The sequence below is a fragment of the Anopheles coluzzii genome, chromosome 2, assembly GCF_943734685.1.
Source record: "Anopheles coluzzii chromosome 2, AcolN3, whole genome shotgun sequence".
In the NCBI taxonomy this organism is placed as follows: Eukaryota; Metazoa; Arthropoda; class Insecta; order Diptera; family Culicidae; genus Anopheles; species Anopheles coluzzii.
Window position 1 is genome coordinate 85,513,228 of NC_064670.1, and position 15,649 is coordinate 85,528,876.

Here is a 15,649-nt window from a genome sequence, read left to right on the forward strand (position 1 = left end):
CGAAACAATTGCAATGGATTTTGAATGACCGAGAAAATGGGTTTTATGTAATGTTTTTCCTCCCCCGGTGCAGGGTAACGGCTGCGTAACGGCATATACTGCCGTTCCTTGAGCTCAACCTCATTTGTTAGTCCTTTCGCATGCTCGGAACATCGTTGCCAAACGATAAAGTCGCATATGAAGCGCGTATATTGTCGATTAGCAGTTATTAGGCTTCCCGAAACTCTTCGCCCGAGCAAGGGAGATGGGGGAGTGGGGTGGTTAGTTGTGGTGGTTTTTATGATGGTGAGATCTGTTCGCTTTTACAGCGAGAATGTAACAGAAGCTTGATTAAGATACAGTTTGCCACTGTACCGCATACGGGCAGGCGAACGAAACGTGTGAGTGGTGTGAGTAATTGGAAATAATCAAGTTTCGATACTCCGTAACAATTGTTGAAACAATTTGAGTTTAATGAGCGTAAGGTGATTGGCAACAAATCGTGAATGTTATTATTATGTTCAATGGGTTGGTATGTTCAGCCATTCCATCACTTTAATCAGAGTTTTTGTTGTACCGATGTGCTAATCTAATACACTTTATGAAATGAATGAATTATATAACTTTTGTATGCAGCAACAATATTTAGTAGTAGGAGCACATAAAAAAAATATTATTTAAAATCATACTTTGTATACCTAATGCTGATTTCAGGATACGATGAAACCCAAAGTTTTGTGTAGGAAGTTGATTAACTAAAAAATAAAAAAAATGTGATGTATAGAAAAGGAATCAGTGGGGAAAAACGATCTTGATGATAAATATATCTAAATCTAAATAAACATAATAATGCTTAAAATGATTCGAAGGTGTAATATTCTCCCTAAGAAATGATGATTTTCCAGAAAGAACAATGTTTTTTTTTACAAATCTTCTAGGACAAGATTAAATGCTTCGAAAAATTGTTGTTCTATACAGCTAGCATAGTTTATTAATAATATTATACACACAGACAAACTAAATATTATTGATCATTTTTTCAGCGCAAACGTACTGAGACAGAATTTCAAGACAGTATTCAAGATATGTTGAAGCTAATGTTAAGCAGTGATAGAGCCCACATGAATGTAATTTCATGAGGACAATTTCGTGGTAGTAAAGTATTTTTGTTATTTTGGGACGGTCGTAGCTTCCGATGACAAAGATATTAGCGAAATCCGTTGCAGTATTGTATGTATCTAATATGGAATCATAAGATATAACAAACTCGTAAATTCGATGAGTCTTCAGAAATATCCACAATCGAAAATATATCACAAATAGAAAAGGTAAGCTGTTACATGACATCACTAGAAATGATTTTGATATGATGAGTTTCTATGTCAGTGTGTTGGAGCATGACCAGTGGAGGCGAATGACGAACCACGAATTAACTTACCTGTTTGGAGCATCAGACATCCGGACGGAGGAGAAGACTGCAAGGATTCAAAAGTGACATTAGCCATAAGAATGTCGTTTATGTTTTATGCAATGAAGAACGGAGTGTTAATTAAATGAAGTCATCGTAACAAATAAGTTCCATACAATTAAAAACTATTTCCAAATAAATACATTTACGCTACACCTTCTTAAACAGTACAGCTACAGCAGCTACAACAAAGTATTAACAATTCTAACAAATAATGGACAGTTAATGTTAAGGATATTCAAATATATTGGTTGCATACCACGTGAACCACCACGTTTTGTGTTCAAACACATTTGTATGTTAATGAAAAAACAACAAAATTCGCCGGTTATATTTTACTTTTATCTCCCTTTCGGCAAAATTATATGTCCTCAATGTTCCGATGTCAAAATGGTTTGGTTGTACCCATATGAAATAAAGCTACTCTCCTGTCTGCCTAGCTTCAAGTCAACACCTTTATGACTTAATTAATGTTGCCGCTTATTGATCCCGCTACCTTAAACCTGCCAGAAGGCATCATGAATGCTTATAAATAAATAATAATTAATTATAGAAACAAAACTGTAGAAAACAATTTACACATTAATTACACGAAATGTACTGATAATAACACATTTAAGTATATAACGGCTACATTTTGGCAAATAAATAGCATTTCTTATCGATTGCCGTACGCTCATTAAACTCAAATTGTTTCAACAATTGTTACGGAGCATCGAAACTTGATTATTTCCAATTACTCACACCACTCACACGTTTCGTTCGCTTGCCCGTATGCGGTACAGTGGCAAACTGTATCTTAATCAAGCTTCTGTTACATTCTCGCTGTAAAAGCGAACAGATCTCACCATCATAAAAACCACCACAACTAACCACCCCACTCCCCATCTCCCTCGCTCGGGCGAAGAGTTTCGGGAAGCCTAATAACTGCTAATCGACAATATACGCGCTTCATATGCGACTTTATCGTTTGGCAACGATGTTCCGAGCATGCGAAAGGACTAACAAATGAGGTTGAGCTCAAGGAACGGCAGTATATGCTGCGTAACGACCCTGCACCGGGGGAGGAAAAACATTACATAAAACCCATTTTCTCGGTTATTCAAAATCCATTGCAATTGTTTCGGCTGTCCTATGTTCATTGGCTCTCCTGCTTATTTCGTTGATGAGCCAACAACAAAGCCAACGATTTTCTCCACACATTGCAAGGGTTGTGCTCCGTCCGAGTCGGAGGGGAAATGTAAATGTGCAACCCCTGCGATGTAGTACATAAAGATGAGCAGATTTGCTATGTTTTAGATCACTTTCTTCGCCAAGTGATCACCAAAAGTATCCAGTTTCCGCAGCGAAACGATCCTAAGTGTACGCAAAAGACGATCTAAAATGCAACGATGGTGTCCTTCTTCCCCTGCTTTTATGCAATAACTAACACACTCCGCCTCTTTGAAATGAACCCATCGCTAGAAACGCCTTCTTATTGGATGTTGCATCTCGGTGCCATATTGAATGAACACCTGGGGCCATGTTCACAGCCCGAATGAAGCACCATCAACAATCAACATTCACGCAACGAGAACGGAACAGATGCCGGTTGCTATGTAACAAAAAGGGGTGACAGAGAATGAAAAGTGTGACTCTTCCGTTTCTGCTGGTGCAAGCTGTCCACAATGTTGGGGTAGCTTTCGTATCGTATCAAACACATCCGTGTGGTCCGTAGTTGTTAATGTTTAATGTGGCCATTCAGTATATATTGTAACCACCGAGCAGTGTATACGTCGTCGTTGTGCGGAACGGTCTGGCGGTGAGCGTTTACTGTCTTCCGTGGTGTTATTTTAGGTTACTTTAATTCGAACTAACTAGAAGCTTGATTAATATTAGCATCTGGGGCAGTTCAGCACCCGCTGTATGATGTCGGCATTATCCCACAGTATGTTTAAGCCAAGCAGAAAAAGGCGCCAGGCGAAATATGGAATCCGAAATCAGTACAGTATCTAAATATCTAAAAAGTGTAAACAACGAAAACTGCATTTCTTTTTTGTGTTCCTTCTCAATTCTATCATCCGAAAATATGATGTTTGCCCAGTGGCGGATCTAACGGTAGGCGGACTAGGCGGTCGCCTGAGGCCCCGCCGATTTAGGGGCCCCGAAGATCGCCATTCTATAGTATGCCGTATGGACAGAGTACTAGCGACAAGGCCCCACGGAAGGATGGCCGTTGGGGCCCCAATGCAGGCAAATCATTTGCCCCCCCCCCCTTTCCACCCCCCCCCCCCCCTTTCCACCCCCCCCCCCCCCCCCCCCGTCAGCAAAAATTTTAGAGCCTATGACTGATGATCGACGGGGCCCCCGACGGCTTTTGAATCTCCTAACAGCAAGTTTAGTGCTGCTACCACCCCCCCCCCCTCGCCACAATAACATGTACCATTTCCAGAGGGCCTCAGCTCGTCTTTACGCCTAGGGCCCCCGATACCCTTAATCCGCCACTGTGTTTGCCATAGTCTTTAGGGGCACTCGCACGGCTGAACAACATGCCCGTCATGAGTGCTTGTCCATTGATTGTACAGACAGGCTTTACCGTCAACAGTTGTTGCGCTAAATAAGAAAAAGAGAAACTTGAATTTTGCTCCCATCGTATTCTTTTCTCCATTCATCATGTTCTTCATCTTTTTGGCATAACGAACTACGCGGTCGTGCCGGACTATATACAGGGTTTCGAGACTCATTAGGTACCACGCACCTGGATAGTTAGCCCTTGCTACGGGGGAACAGTCCATACGAGACTAGAACCCACGACAGGTATGTTGTCGTTAATTCGAGTGGCGTCTGAATCGATGAAAATTGAGAAAATTATCAGTTATAGCTCTTTGTGCGCACAGTCGGTTGAAACAGCAAAGCGTTCGTTAGGTGTCCGTTAATTTCAAACGCTCTTTTTCCTTCAACACTGGATTGAATCTTTGGTTTCTATTAACCATGAAACTGTACCATATTCTTCAATCTATAAAACAGCTAACACAAACTCTCTTTTGTTTTTGAAATATTAACGCACCTCAAACATGCTACTTTCGGGGTAATTTTTCAAAAAAATCAATTTCCCGCCTACATTATGGGCGTATGCACGGCTAAAATTTGGTCAAAATTTGCGATAAAGTGACAGCTGTCATCTTCCCCTGTCAATAAAATTCACACAGCTGTCAACTGACGATACGAATGTGTGGCTGTGTACGTGTGTGTGTGGATGTGTTTTCTTCAAGGATGACGATGATAATAGCGAGGGTGTTGTGAAAACGAAAAATGAATTACGGAGTAAAATCTGCGACTGCAGCAGTGTCGTGCGTGTAAAAGTTTCCGTTCTTCTCCTAGCATTTAAGTGGTGCAGTCGACTTGTTTCAACACATTACGAACTCTCTGTTTCTCCCACCCATCGTTCCGTACCTACTACCCTTCGCGACTGCGTCACATATTTTCCGTGCGTACGATCTGTCCGATGCTTTGTCTGTAGAAACAGTGTACTTCTTGTGCCGTTGTGAAGCTTTGTGCAAACGTTTTGTGGTTGCGCGTGTGTGTTTTGGAATAACGATGACAAAAATCGCGGAAGTCATCACGGTACAAATCGGGCAACAGCAGCGATCGATTCCTGTCCGTTGCGCCCCATCATGGTACCCTCATTAGGGATGCAATTCTGCGCTTAATCACCGTCGTCAATCCGCACCGTGTTTACAGTTTGGTGAAGTTGTGGGCTCAAAGCGGGACAAGGGCAAGTGGCAAAACTAGCGACGGTAGTAGCAACACGACGGTCAAGGATGGAGAACAGTGTGGGGGAATCGTCGGAGGTCGTGTACGGCACGCACGAAGACTCCGCAATGGTGATGTCAGAAAAGGTAAGATGAGACCGCCGAGAGCAAAAAAAAAAAACGAAAACACGATACAGTCTGCCCAAAAGGCGAAGGTAGCACAAACATCTTATCCGCACTGGACTTCCTCTTATCTGGTCCCTCGCAGCCCGGGGTAAAACTGAAGGCAGTAGTAGTAGTAGTGCCGCTCCCCGTCGAAACACGACGCTGCCCAGTGCGACTGACCGATTATGTGTTCCGGTTTGGGGCAGTTCCGCTTGGCGAGTGTCTGAATGAAAGTGGAGCCCAAATCTAATTAGGCTACCGCCACGGTCCATACGCTTGGACGACTAGGTGTCCGTTGCAATCTGTCACTACACGGCGGGACAAACTGCAAATTGTAACAGGACACCCGTTATGGGCGCTGGGGCTTACTTCCATAAATAACTTAAAATCACTCATTGAGAACGTTGAGCTAGCTTTTAAAATCCCCTAACCTGCACAATATGGACGTCTAATGAGTTTTCATGCAAGGAGTCGTTCGAGCGGAGAACGGGGGGCTCATTTATTTTTATTATTTCATGTTATGAAATGTGGGTTGTTAAAAGCCGTGGGGTCGATACATTTTGCCAAATAGAATATACTGCAAACTAATACCATATGTGTGTGTGTCCGTCCCCGTTTGTCTGTTGTCACAGGTACAATCACTCGCCGGGAGCATCTATCAAGAGTTCGAACGGATGATTCAACGGTACGACGAGGATGTCGTAAAGACGCTGATGCCGCTGCTTGTGAACGTGCTCGAATGTCTCGACTCGGCGTACCAAACCAACCAGGAGCAGGATGTCGAGCTGGAGCTGCTGCGCGAGGACAACGAGCAGCTGGTAACGCAGTACGAGCGGGAGAAGAATGCCCGCAAGCAGGCCGAGCAGAAGCTGCTCGAGACGGAAGATCTGGCCGAGCAGGAGAACAAGGAGCTGGCCAGCCGGCTCGAGTCACTGGAAAGCATCGTGCGAATGCTGGAGCTGAAGCACAAGAACAGCATGGACCACGCGAGCCGGCTCGAGGAGCGCGAGTCGGAGCTGAAGAAGGAGTACAGCAAGCTGCACGAACGGTACACGGAGCTGTTCAAAACGCACGTCGACTACATGGAGCGCACGAAGCTGATGATGGGCAACTCGACCCACTCGCAGGCCGGATCCGCTTCCGAGCGGCTGGACGTGTCACGGTCCCGCCTAATGCCCATGATGCGGTCTACCGGGCCCGTCTCGTACGGGTTCGCCTCGCTGGAAAACTCCACCATGCTCGACACGGAAACGCTGTGCAGCGAGGAGGACAGCGGGCCCGATTCGGGGCCGCCCTCGCTGCAGAACGAAATCGAAACGAAAGCCACCGAACGGGTGGAGGAAGTGGACTCGGCTACGGCCGCGCCGGCCGACGCAATGGCCACGAGCTCAACGGCCAAGGTGCTGCAAAGCCCCACCGGTGGCGGTGTTTCGGGCAAAACGACCACCAAAAAGGAGCAACGGTCGGCAAACACGCTTTACCAGGAGCTGTCCTTCCAGGACGATAATTTGGAAAGCGAAGAAAACGAAATCACCGGTGCCTGGGTACATCCCGGAGATTATGCATCATCAGGTACGGGGGGGCCGGGCGTCTATATGTATGGGGCAACATAATCTTACACGTGTGTGTTAACCAAGATCAGCTACACTTATTATAACATGATACACGCATGTTCACTGCATTATTATCATTTTAGAGAAGTCCATGTTACTGAAGAGGGGTGGTTATTGTATTATAATGATATACTTAAATTCAGACAATCCTTCGAAGATATGTTTATTAGTTTTACATTCATCAAATTATCAGTTCAAGCATTGGTCAACATGTTTATGTTAAATTATTGGGAATTATTATGACGTAACCATCACACTGCTCTGATTTCATTCAGAAAATTTAATTTCCGGACTAATCTAAATTTTAACCTCCCTTGATTAAATTCTTTGCGATTATCCACTATCAAAACATGCACCAAAATAATCAACTCACATTATCTTGATTTACATGACAATCACAGATTACAAAAATCAACAGACACACACACATTCATACACACATGCTTGTTTTATGTTGCCGAAACTCTTAACGCTTTTTTGTACTAATCTGGCCTATTTTCATGCGCTTTTCTTATACCTTCCAGCTAACGATAACTTTTTCGGTAAGTCAATCATTTTGCCTTATTTCATGTATGTTTGTTTTACTTCCAAAACTAATACAACTAAACATTGCCATGCAAATGCGTACAATCGTACTCGAGTTAATTGTTTTATGTTTGTTCTGTTCACAGGCATGGGCAAAGAGGTTGAAAATTTGATAATGGAAAATAACGAACTGCTAGCCACTAAGTGAGTATTTTGGCGATTATCGCGTGCAATGCGGTACAGTATCACGGTTGTCCTTATCAATTTCACAGGAACGCTCTGAACATCGTGAAGGACGATCTCATAGTGAAAGTGGACGAGCTGACCGGTGAGATTGAGATTCTGCGCGAAGAGCTGAATGCGGTGATATTGGCCCGCAACAAACTGAAAGCCAAGGTTACCGAGCTGGAGGAGGAGCTGAAGAAAACGAAAGCGCAAGTGAAGCAAGCGTCCTCCTCGGCGACCGACCAGGAGGAGGAGGGCGACGTTCCGATGGCGCAGCGGAAGCGCTTCACCCGCGTCGAAATGGCGCGCGTACTGATGGAGCGCAACCAGTACAAGGAGCGGTTCATGGAGCTGCAGGACGCAGTGCGCTGGACGGAGATGATGCGTGCCTCCCGGGTGGAAACCCTGGACAAGAAATCAAAGCAAGGCATTTGGAAGTTTTTTAGTAATCTCTTTAGCTCCAACGATAGGCCAACGAACGAGTCCCCCGGGCGCCTTCACCAGCGCTATGGCGGTGTGAGTGCGCAGTCTCAGGCGCACGGTACCGCCTCGCTGCTGCCTGCCATGCCCGAGGGACGAATGCTCATTGGCGCAGGCAACGGTGGCATTGGTGGTGGTGGTGGCGGTGGCGGCGGCAGCGGTATCGGTCTCGGTGCCCTTGCCACAGGCTCCTCGGCCGCGCTCCTACGCAGTGGCCACGCAAGCAACATACTGGTGCTATCGAAGGAACCCGAGCTGACGCAATCGGAGCGGGCAATGCAACGGCGCCGCGACCAGTACCGGCAGGTAAGGGCGCACGTACAAAAAGAGGATGGCCGATTGCAAGCGTACGGCTGGAGTTTACCTAGTCTGAAACCATCGAACGCAGCGGGAGCGAACGGTGGCGTTGGTAGCGCCGGAGGCGGTGGTGTGGGGCGCCCTACCGGCAGCGGAGTGCCGGTACCGGTGCCCGTGTACTGTCGCCCGCTGGCCGAAGCTAGTCCGCACATGAAGGTGTGGTGTGCCAGCGGCGTCAATCTGCAGGGCGGCTACACAAAGGACGGAGGCTGCATTGTCGGGGCGGCAAGCATATTTTACGCAAAAGACACGACTGGCGGTGGGGCACAGATCACCGAGCTTACGGGCGACGAAGCGACGGTCGAGCCGAAGGATTTGGGCGAACTGTTGGAAAGAAAGCTGCTGGCACTTGGCGGTCCGGCTTCGCTCGACGCCGACAGCGAGCTTAGCTCGTACGTGTGGATCTGCACCAGCACCCATTCGGCCAGCACGGTAACGGTGATCGATGCGAAAAATCCATCCGAAGTGTTGGATTCGTTCCCGGTGTGCCAGAATCATTTACTGTGCATCTGCACCGTTCGCGGAGCGCTCGAGATGGATTACGCAATGCTGGAAAACAGCGAAGTTACCAAATCGGGTAAGTTTACTGGCAACCGCGGATTACGGACGGATGGTTGGGGCAGCGAATCATCTGACTGACATTTTGTGCAACGCACTCTCTCTCTCTCTTTCTTTAGGTAAAATGCTTGAAAAGCCAGGCGAATCTCCTGACGATATAGGAAAAGTATCGTACGAAAAGGTTGTACGCAGCGCTGCCGATTCCGCGCCAACTTCGGCAGACGAGCATAAAGCTACGGAAGAAGCACAGGAAGCGGTGCCACCATCCGATACAGTCCCAGAACAAGCTACCGAAGCTAACAGCGATCGTGATCTTAATCACAACAGTAAGGTACGATATCATACGATTGTCACGCGTTCGTCTGGTGAGTTCGGTTGTTTTTATTAATCAAAATTAACCGACTTCTTGCAGGCGGCCCATGAAGTCCTAGACAGCGTAGACACGAAAGACATTGCGATTGCGGTCGATGGGAACGATAATACGATCGGCGAGACCACCTCCTCACCCAACAAACCGCAGCCCGAGACAGCGATCGAAGAGTCGATCTCCTCGATCGGTCCGACCATGTGGCTGGGCGCTCAAAACGGCATGCTGTACGTGCACAGTTCCGTGGCAAGATGGAACGTGTGTCTGCACAAAATCAAGCTGCCCGACTCGGTGCTATCGATAGTGCACGTCGAGTCGCGTGTCATCGTTGCGCTGGCGAACGGAACGTTGGCAGTGTTTCGGCGGCAGGTTAGCGGCGAGTGGGATCTTAACAGCTACCATCTACTGACGCTTGGCTCGCCGAAGTACTCTGTGCGTTGTCTTACGATCGTCGGCGACAAGGTTTGGGCGGCTCACCGCAACAAGATACACGTGATCGATCCCATCACGCTGTGCATTCTGAAATCGTTCGAAGCTCATCCACGGAAGGAAAGCCAAATTCGCCAGATGGCTACTACGGGGCTGGGTGTGTGGGTATCTATAAGGTAAGTGTTTGGTGAAATTGAAGGAAGATTCTCGCATCGTGTCCCAAGGTTAAGTAACTTACCATGTTGTGCTGTTTTTTTTTTCTTCTTTTTAGATTGGACTCGACTCTAAGGCTCTTCTCCGCGGAAACGTACGATCATCTGGAAGACATCGACATCGATCCTTACGTGTCGAAGATGTTGGGCACCGGAAAGCTCGGCTTTTCGTTTGTGCGCATTACCGCTCTGCTGGTATCGTGCAATAGGCTGTGGATAGGTAAGTGTAGCGGTTGTTTTTGTTATAGTGAAACACGGAATCATACGATTACTACATCGTGCATTGTGATTTCAGGAACCGGCAACGGTGTGGTGATTTCAGTTCCACTGACTGACGCTAGCGGTGCTTCCAATACACCATACTCACCGCGCTTCGCAAATGCTCAACTTTCGTTCCACGGGCACCGCGATGCAGTGAAGTTCTTTGTGTCCGTGCCGATGAACCCGCCCAATCAGGGGCTACCAACTACTTCGAAGGATATGCTGGTAATATCCGGCGGAGAGGGATACATCGATTTTCGGTTAGGTAAGTACACGTGTGTATGTGTGTGTGAATGTATTGCTTTTAATTAAATGCCATATAATTTAATGCTTTTATATGATTACATACTTGAGATCGAAATAGTTTCTCATGTCGCAAATTTATATCATGCTAAAAGAATTCATGTTTAAACTAAGTGCTAAAATACTTAACGTAGCAAAGATTGCTGTATTAATATGAACATAACTAAAGAAGCATGTTTCCTCTTTCTAATAGCGAAGAACGATTATGCTTATCGGCTAAATAATACACATCATACAGATTCTCTGTGTTATAATATGTTTAATTATCGCCTAATATTGGGTGTGTCGTTTGCATGAGAAAGCATAACTTTTCATTTGATTTACTATGTCTGAACAAAACGTATAATTTCATAACGCCAATCTTTTCTTAATATATACTTATTATGTGTTAAAAAAATATAAAACCAGCTGTAATGAGAATTAAATCGCGTCAATAATATGTGGTATTCGTAGAGGTTTTAGAACCTGTTTTTGATTTGTGCTGTATTTTAGTTGCAGTGTACTACCGATAAATGAATGGTTTGATGTTTAAACTATTAAAAAAAGAATAACATATGAACCTCTTTCTCAAGTACACTAATGCACTTATCCGTGCACGTGCCTTATATACATATGTTTGCAATCGTAGTAATTGAATGCTAATGTTGCTGTACTCCTCTTTAGTTCCACACAACCACATTATTGTTCTCTCTTCCCTCTTCTCTTTTTTCTCTCTATTCTAGAAGAAATAGTAGAAGATGTATGCGATGCCGCAACACATTTATTAGTTTGGCGTGTTAGTTCATCGTATGATGATTTATCAGTTTGTAGCTAAAATTTATGCTTATTTTCAAAAAAAAGAAGAAATTAAAAAGAAACAAGTATTAAAACCCGTACTGTAAAACCGGTACAAATGGTCCATGACAAACAAAAAAAAACGCATTATGAAACAAATCCACGTATCCTACAAATCCACCCAAATAGTTGTCGAACATATTTGCAAAAGGTATGTTGCTTTTAGTTTGTTTTATTTATTTTGATGATTTTATCGTTTGCTTGCGGTTTTCTTGCGATTTGTTTTTGTAACGTTTGTACAGGACTAAAACTTAGTCATGTTATTGATATGCTTAGAAATGTTTGTTCATAGCTTTAATGATATTTTTATATTAACATTCACTGATACAACACAATACAGTTTTTGTATATACATTTTATATAAACTGATCATATCATAATAGTTGAGTGCAGTAGTTTTGTACTATTTGAAAGATTTATGCTTTTTGTAGCTTATACAACGTTTTTAATTAATGCTTCGCTATCTCACTTTTTTTAGAGAACTTTCCCCAAGCTTTCATATTGGTTGAGGGTTTTATAATATTAACAAGGTTTGAAGTACAGTAGGTGACCGCTAACTGGATGTGTTTTAACTGGAGTGCTTTTTAACTGGAGGTTCGCTAACTGGAGTGATTCTCAGTTAACGAACACTTAAACGTCAAAACATGAAACATCCGGAATCTCATGAAGAGAAATTTGTCGCAAATATGCATTTTTCAAAGAAATTTTGGGTTTTTCACCTACGTTTGCTATTAATTTATGTTATTACACGAATTACTATACTTTATATCAACATAAATGAAAAAAAGTTTGGTATGTTTATTCCAGCCCACGCCAATCAAAACAATCAATCCATAGAAACGTCATTCCAGTTAGCGAACATTGTTCGTTAACTGGAGCTTGTTTACCTCTCAGTTAGCGGTCACCTACTGTAAATGGAATGTGTTTCTGATGTTATATAATGTTATATAATATAATTCATCAAAATTGTGGTATGAATTTATTTACTACACAATAAAACCATGCAAATTAATTGCTTTTTGTTTGCCAAGCATTAACCATTTTTCTTTGTATGCACCCATGTACCATTACTTTGTTATTCATAATAGTGTTGGTTAAACTTGATTCAGATTCATGAATCTGAATGAATCTTTGAAATGATTCAATGAATCTCGGTAGGAAAGATTCGTGAATCTCAAAGATTAATGAACCTCTATAGATTCACGAATCTCGAAAGATTCATGAAACTCAAAGATTAATGAACCTCGATAGATTCACGAATCTCGAAGGATTCATGAATCTAAAGGGATTCATACATCTCCAAAAATTCTTATGATTATTCTTCTGACCGTAACAAGCTACGTGGTCATGCCAACCTATGCAGGCTTTCGAGACCTTCTTGGCAAATAGAAGGCAGTCGGATAGTTTGTTTTGCTACGGGTCATGCGCGGCTTGAATCCACGACGTTCATTGTTGTCAATATTTTGAAAATCATACCTATCTAATGATTCATGAATCCCTGGAGATTTATGTTATAATCGAATGTTATAAATTCATGAATTTTTGAAGATTAATGAATCCTTGGAGAATCGTGAATCTTTAGAGATTCATCAACCCTTGGATATTCATGAATCATTAGAGATTCAAATCATCTTTAGAAGTTCATAAATCTTTAGAGATTCGATTCGAGATTCTAATCACTCATCGCTGCAGATTCCTATGAATGAATCTCAACGAAAAATTCATGAAACCCAACACTAATTCATACCATAATAATTCTACAACAATAATTTAAAACAAATTCCGGCGGAAGGTTATATTTTTAAGTTTAGTCTCATCGCAATAACGCGCACAATTTTGGATGTGGTTTGATATTCGATGATGCCTCTATTTTTATACCATATAAACCCGCTGTAGCTTTCAAAGTATTCAAATATGTTGTACCTTTTCTGCTGATCGTATTGTAGAACCGTTAATGGGCGCATTTTAACGGTCTGTATAAAATGTTCTGAGTGCTTCATTAATGTAACATGCATTGGTTGCTAGCTGTTTTCCAATTCTATCCGTTAGTCAAGTAAAATATGTTTAAAGAAAATATAGAGTCATAATAATTGTGCACCTTACACCTAAACAGATACTTATGATTCCATTCTTGTTCATACCGTTCTCTCCCTCAGGTGACGGTGATATGGAGGCGAGTGTCGAGCTAGAACCGAACCAAACCATAGAGAATCGCAATGAGAAGAGCTACATTATCGTGTGGAAAGTCAGCAATCGTTAAGATACGGTGTATTGGACTGGTGCATCCTCCAATAAACTCACCCATTATAATCATGCTTTACTTTAGGCATTCTCCACACCAATATCTTTAAAGAAAATAAGAAAAAAGGAACAAATTTACTTACTTCCTGTAAACGTTATCTGAAACCCACTGCATCAAAGCAAGCCAGCGAGCGAGCGAGTAAGCAAGCAAACAAGCAAGCAAACGACGTACACATACAAATAACATCTTACCAATGCGCAGTGTAAGAGTGTAGAAGAAATGATGAAACCTAGTGTTCCAGTGTTCCACAGTTGTGTCTGCCGTTGTTCATTTCAAACACGTTGTGTAGTGTTGGTTCATTTGCATAACATATTACTGTACTAGAGAGCTAAACAACAAACGATTAGGAGAAGAAGAACAAACGTTTATCACAAACCTACGAACTATCCCAGTCCTACACACGTCTATAAAACTTTGCGGTTGTTGAATAGATTTTTTGGCTAGTTTTCAAAGATTTGTAACGCATGTTTGGCATCATTAATGTATTAGAAAAATCGAAGGTATGTTAGCTTGAGTGAACAGAAACTGAGACACGACCGGATAGTCAAAAATAACTCTGCCCCTTTCCCTCCCTTTAACACGCCAAAGAATAAGTTTAGTAGAGCGTTTTCGTGATTCCTTTCGAAATGCTACAAAGTGGAGACATTTGCAAGTTGTACCTTCCCACATATACACCATATAATTGCGGCGAGCTACAGCGTGCGATGGTTATTTTGTATTATGCGTAACAATACCATTAATATTTATCACATGTGAGTAGAATGGCGATTTACTAGGGGAGATTGTGGGAACCAGCCCAGGAAATTGCTTAAACAAACACACACAACACTTACTACACACAAAGCTCACAAACCGCTAAACATGCTAAACTAGCGAAATTTGAATACTGTTAGCAATTCTCGGTTTTCCATTGGGCTGGAAAGTGAGCCTGTTTTTTTTAAATTGTGTATATATTAGACAGTTACACTATTGAGTTGTATTTAGTTAGTTTGGCTAGTGTCCGAGTAAGTCGGTTCCACCTGTGTATGTTTAGCCATTTTAAAGGTGTTATAGTTTTAAGATTGTTTTATTGTTTTATTTAGTTTTTCGCAAATCATTCGATCATCAATTGATGAATGGTTTTAAATCTTTTCAGTCAAATGTGTGTACCGTAGGGAAGGCGATTTTATACGCGCATACAAGAGAAATAGAACATTTTAACACGCTTATACTGATACCGAAAAGCGGTCGAAACAGTTTCACGAAAGGAAGGGCTTATGTTTACAGTGCAAAAATGTGTCAGTTCAGCAGTAGACAGTGTATTAGGACGAAAATATACACTAATAATTATTTAAATTCCTATTCAATTTTATCCTAGCCGTTTGCGAATTGCTACAGGCTGCAGCCTTCTACCAGCTTTGCTGTTACGTAGCTGCATTCTTCTAGCTTTGTTTTAATATGTTCGAATATTGCATAGTTTGTTAGCGTACAACAACAACAACAACCATACCACTCCCGAAAGCGAAAGCGTGCGATAAAATTCGTGATGTAAAAAACTACCCATTTGAGAAAAAAGGCAAATATAAGTAACCAATGCATTAATAATCTTTTTTCGTGTGACTTTTTTAAAGTTTACTTTTCTTTTCTGTTGCCTTGTATAATTCTTTGGAACTATATCTAACTTTAAATCATTTTAGGAAAGGGTTTTAGATTCCAGTGTTTTTACAGTGTTGACGGTATTAATATTGAAGAAATCAGTTATTTGCTATGTGTGAAGAAACGAAAGGCTCTGGATATTCCACATCAATATCATCATATCATCAATTTCAAGGTAAGTGCAATGGTGTAAATAATCCGTTGA

General features: G+C 42.6%; 1 protein-coding gene across 3 annotated transcripts; it reads left to right on the forward strand.

The window, feature by feature from the left end:
* The first annotated feature begins 4,647 nt into the window (after positions 1-4,647).
* LOC120948257 (JNK-interacting protein 3) lies at positions 4,648-15,393 on the forward strand. Of its 3 annotated transcripts, XR_007453377.1 has the most exons (11): positions 4,648-5,325; positions 5,976-6,915; positions 7,481-7,498; positions 7,628-7,685; positions 7,754-9,120; positions 9,221-9,432; positions 9,514-10,073; positions 10,169-10,329; positions 10,405-10,635; positions 11,396-11,658; positions 13,664-13,775. XR_007453377.1 is itself a non-coding variant. In XM_040364391.2 (10 exons), the coding sequence occupies exons 1-10, from the start codon at positions 5,248-5,250 to the stop codon at positions 13,765-13,767; spliced, it is 3,729 nt and encodes a 1,242-aa protein (XP_040220325.2). In that variant the 5' UTR covers positions 4,648-5,247; the 3' UTR covers positions 13,768-15,393. The 3 variants fall into 3 exon arrangements, 2 of the variants coding, with proteins under 2 accessions (XP_040220325.2, XP_040220327.2); XM_040364391.2 differs by lacking the exon at positions 11,396-11,658 and having other exon boundaries at positions 13,664-15,393; XM_040364393.2 differs by lacking the exons at positions 7,481-7,498; positions 11,396-11,658 and having other exon boundaries at positions 13,664-15,393.
* Positions 15,394-15,649: the final 256 nt, after the last annotated feature.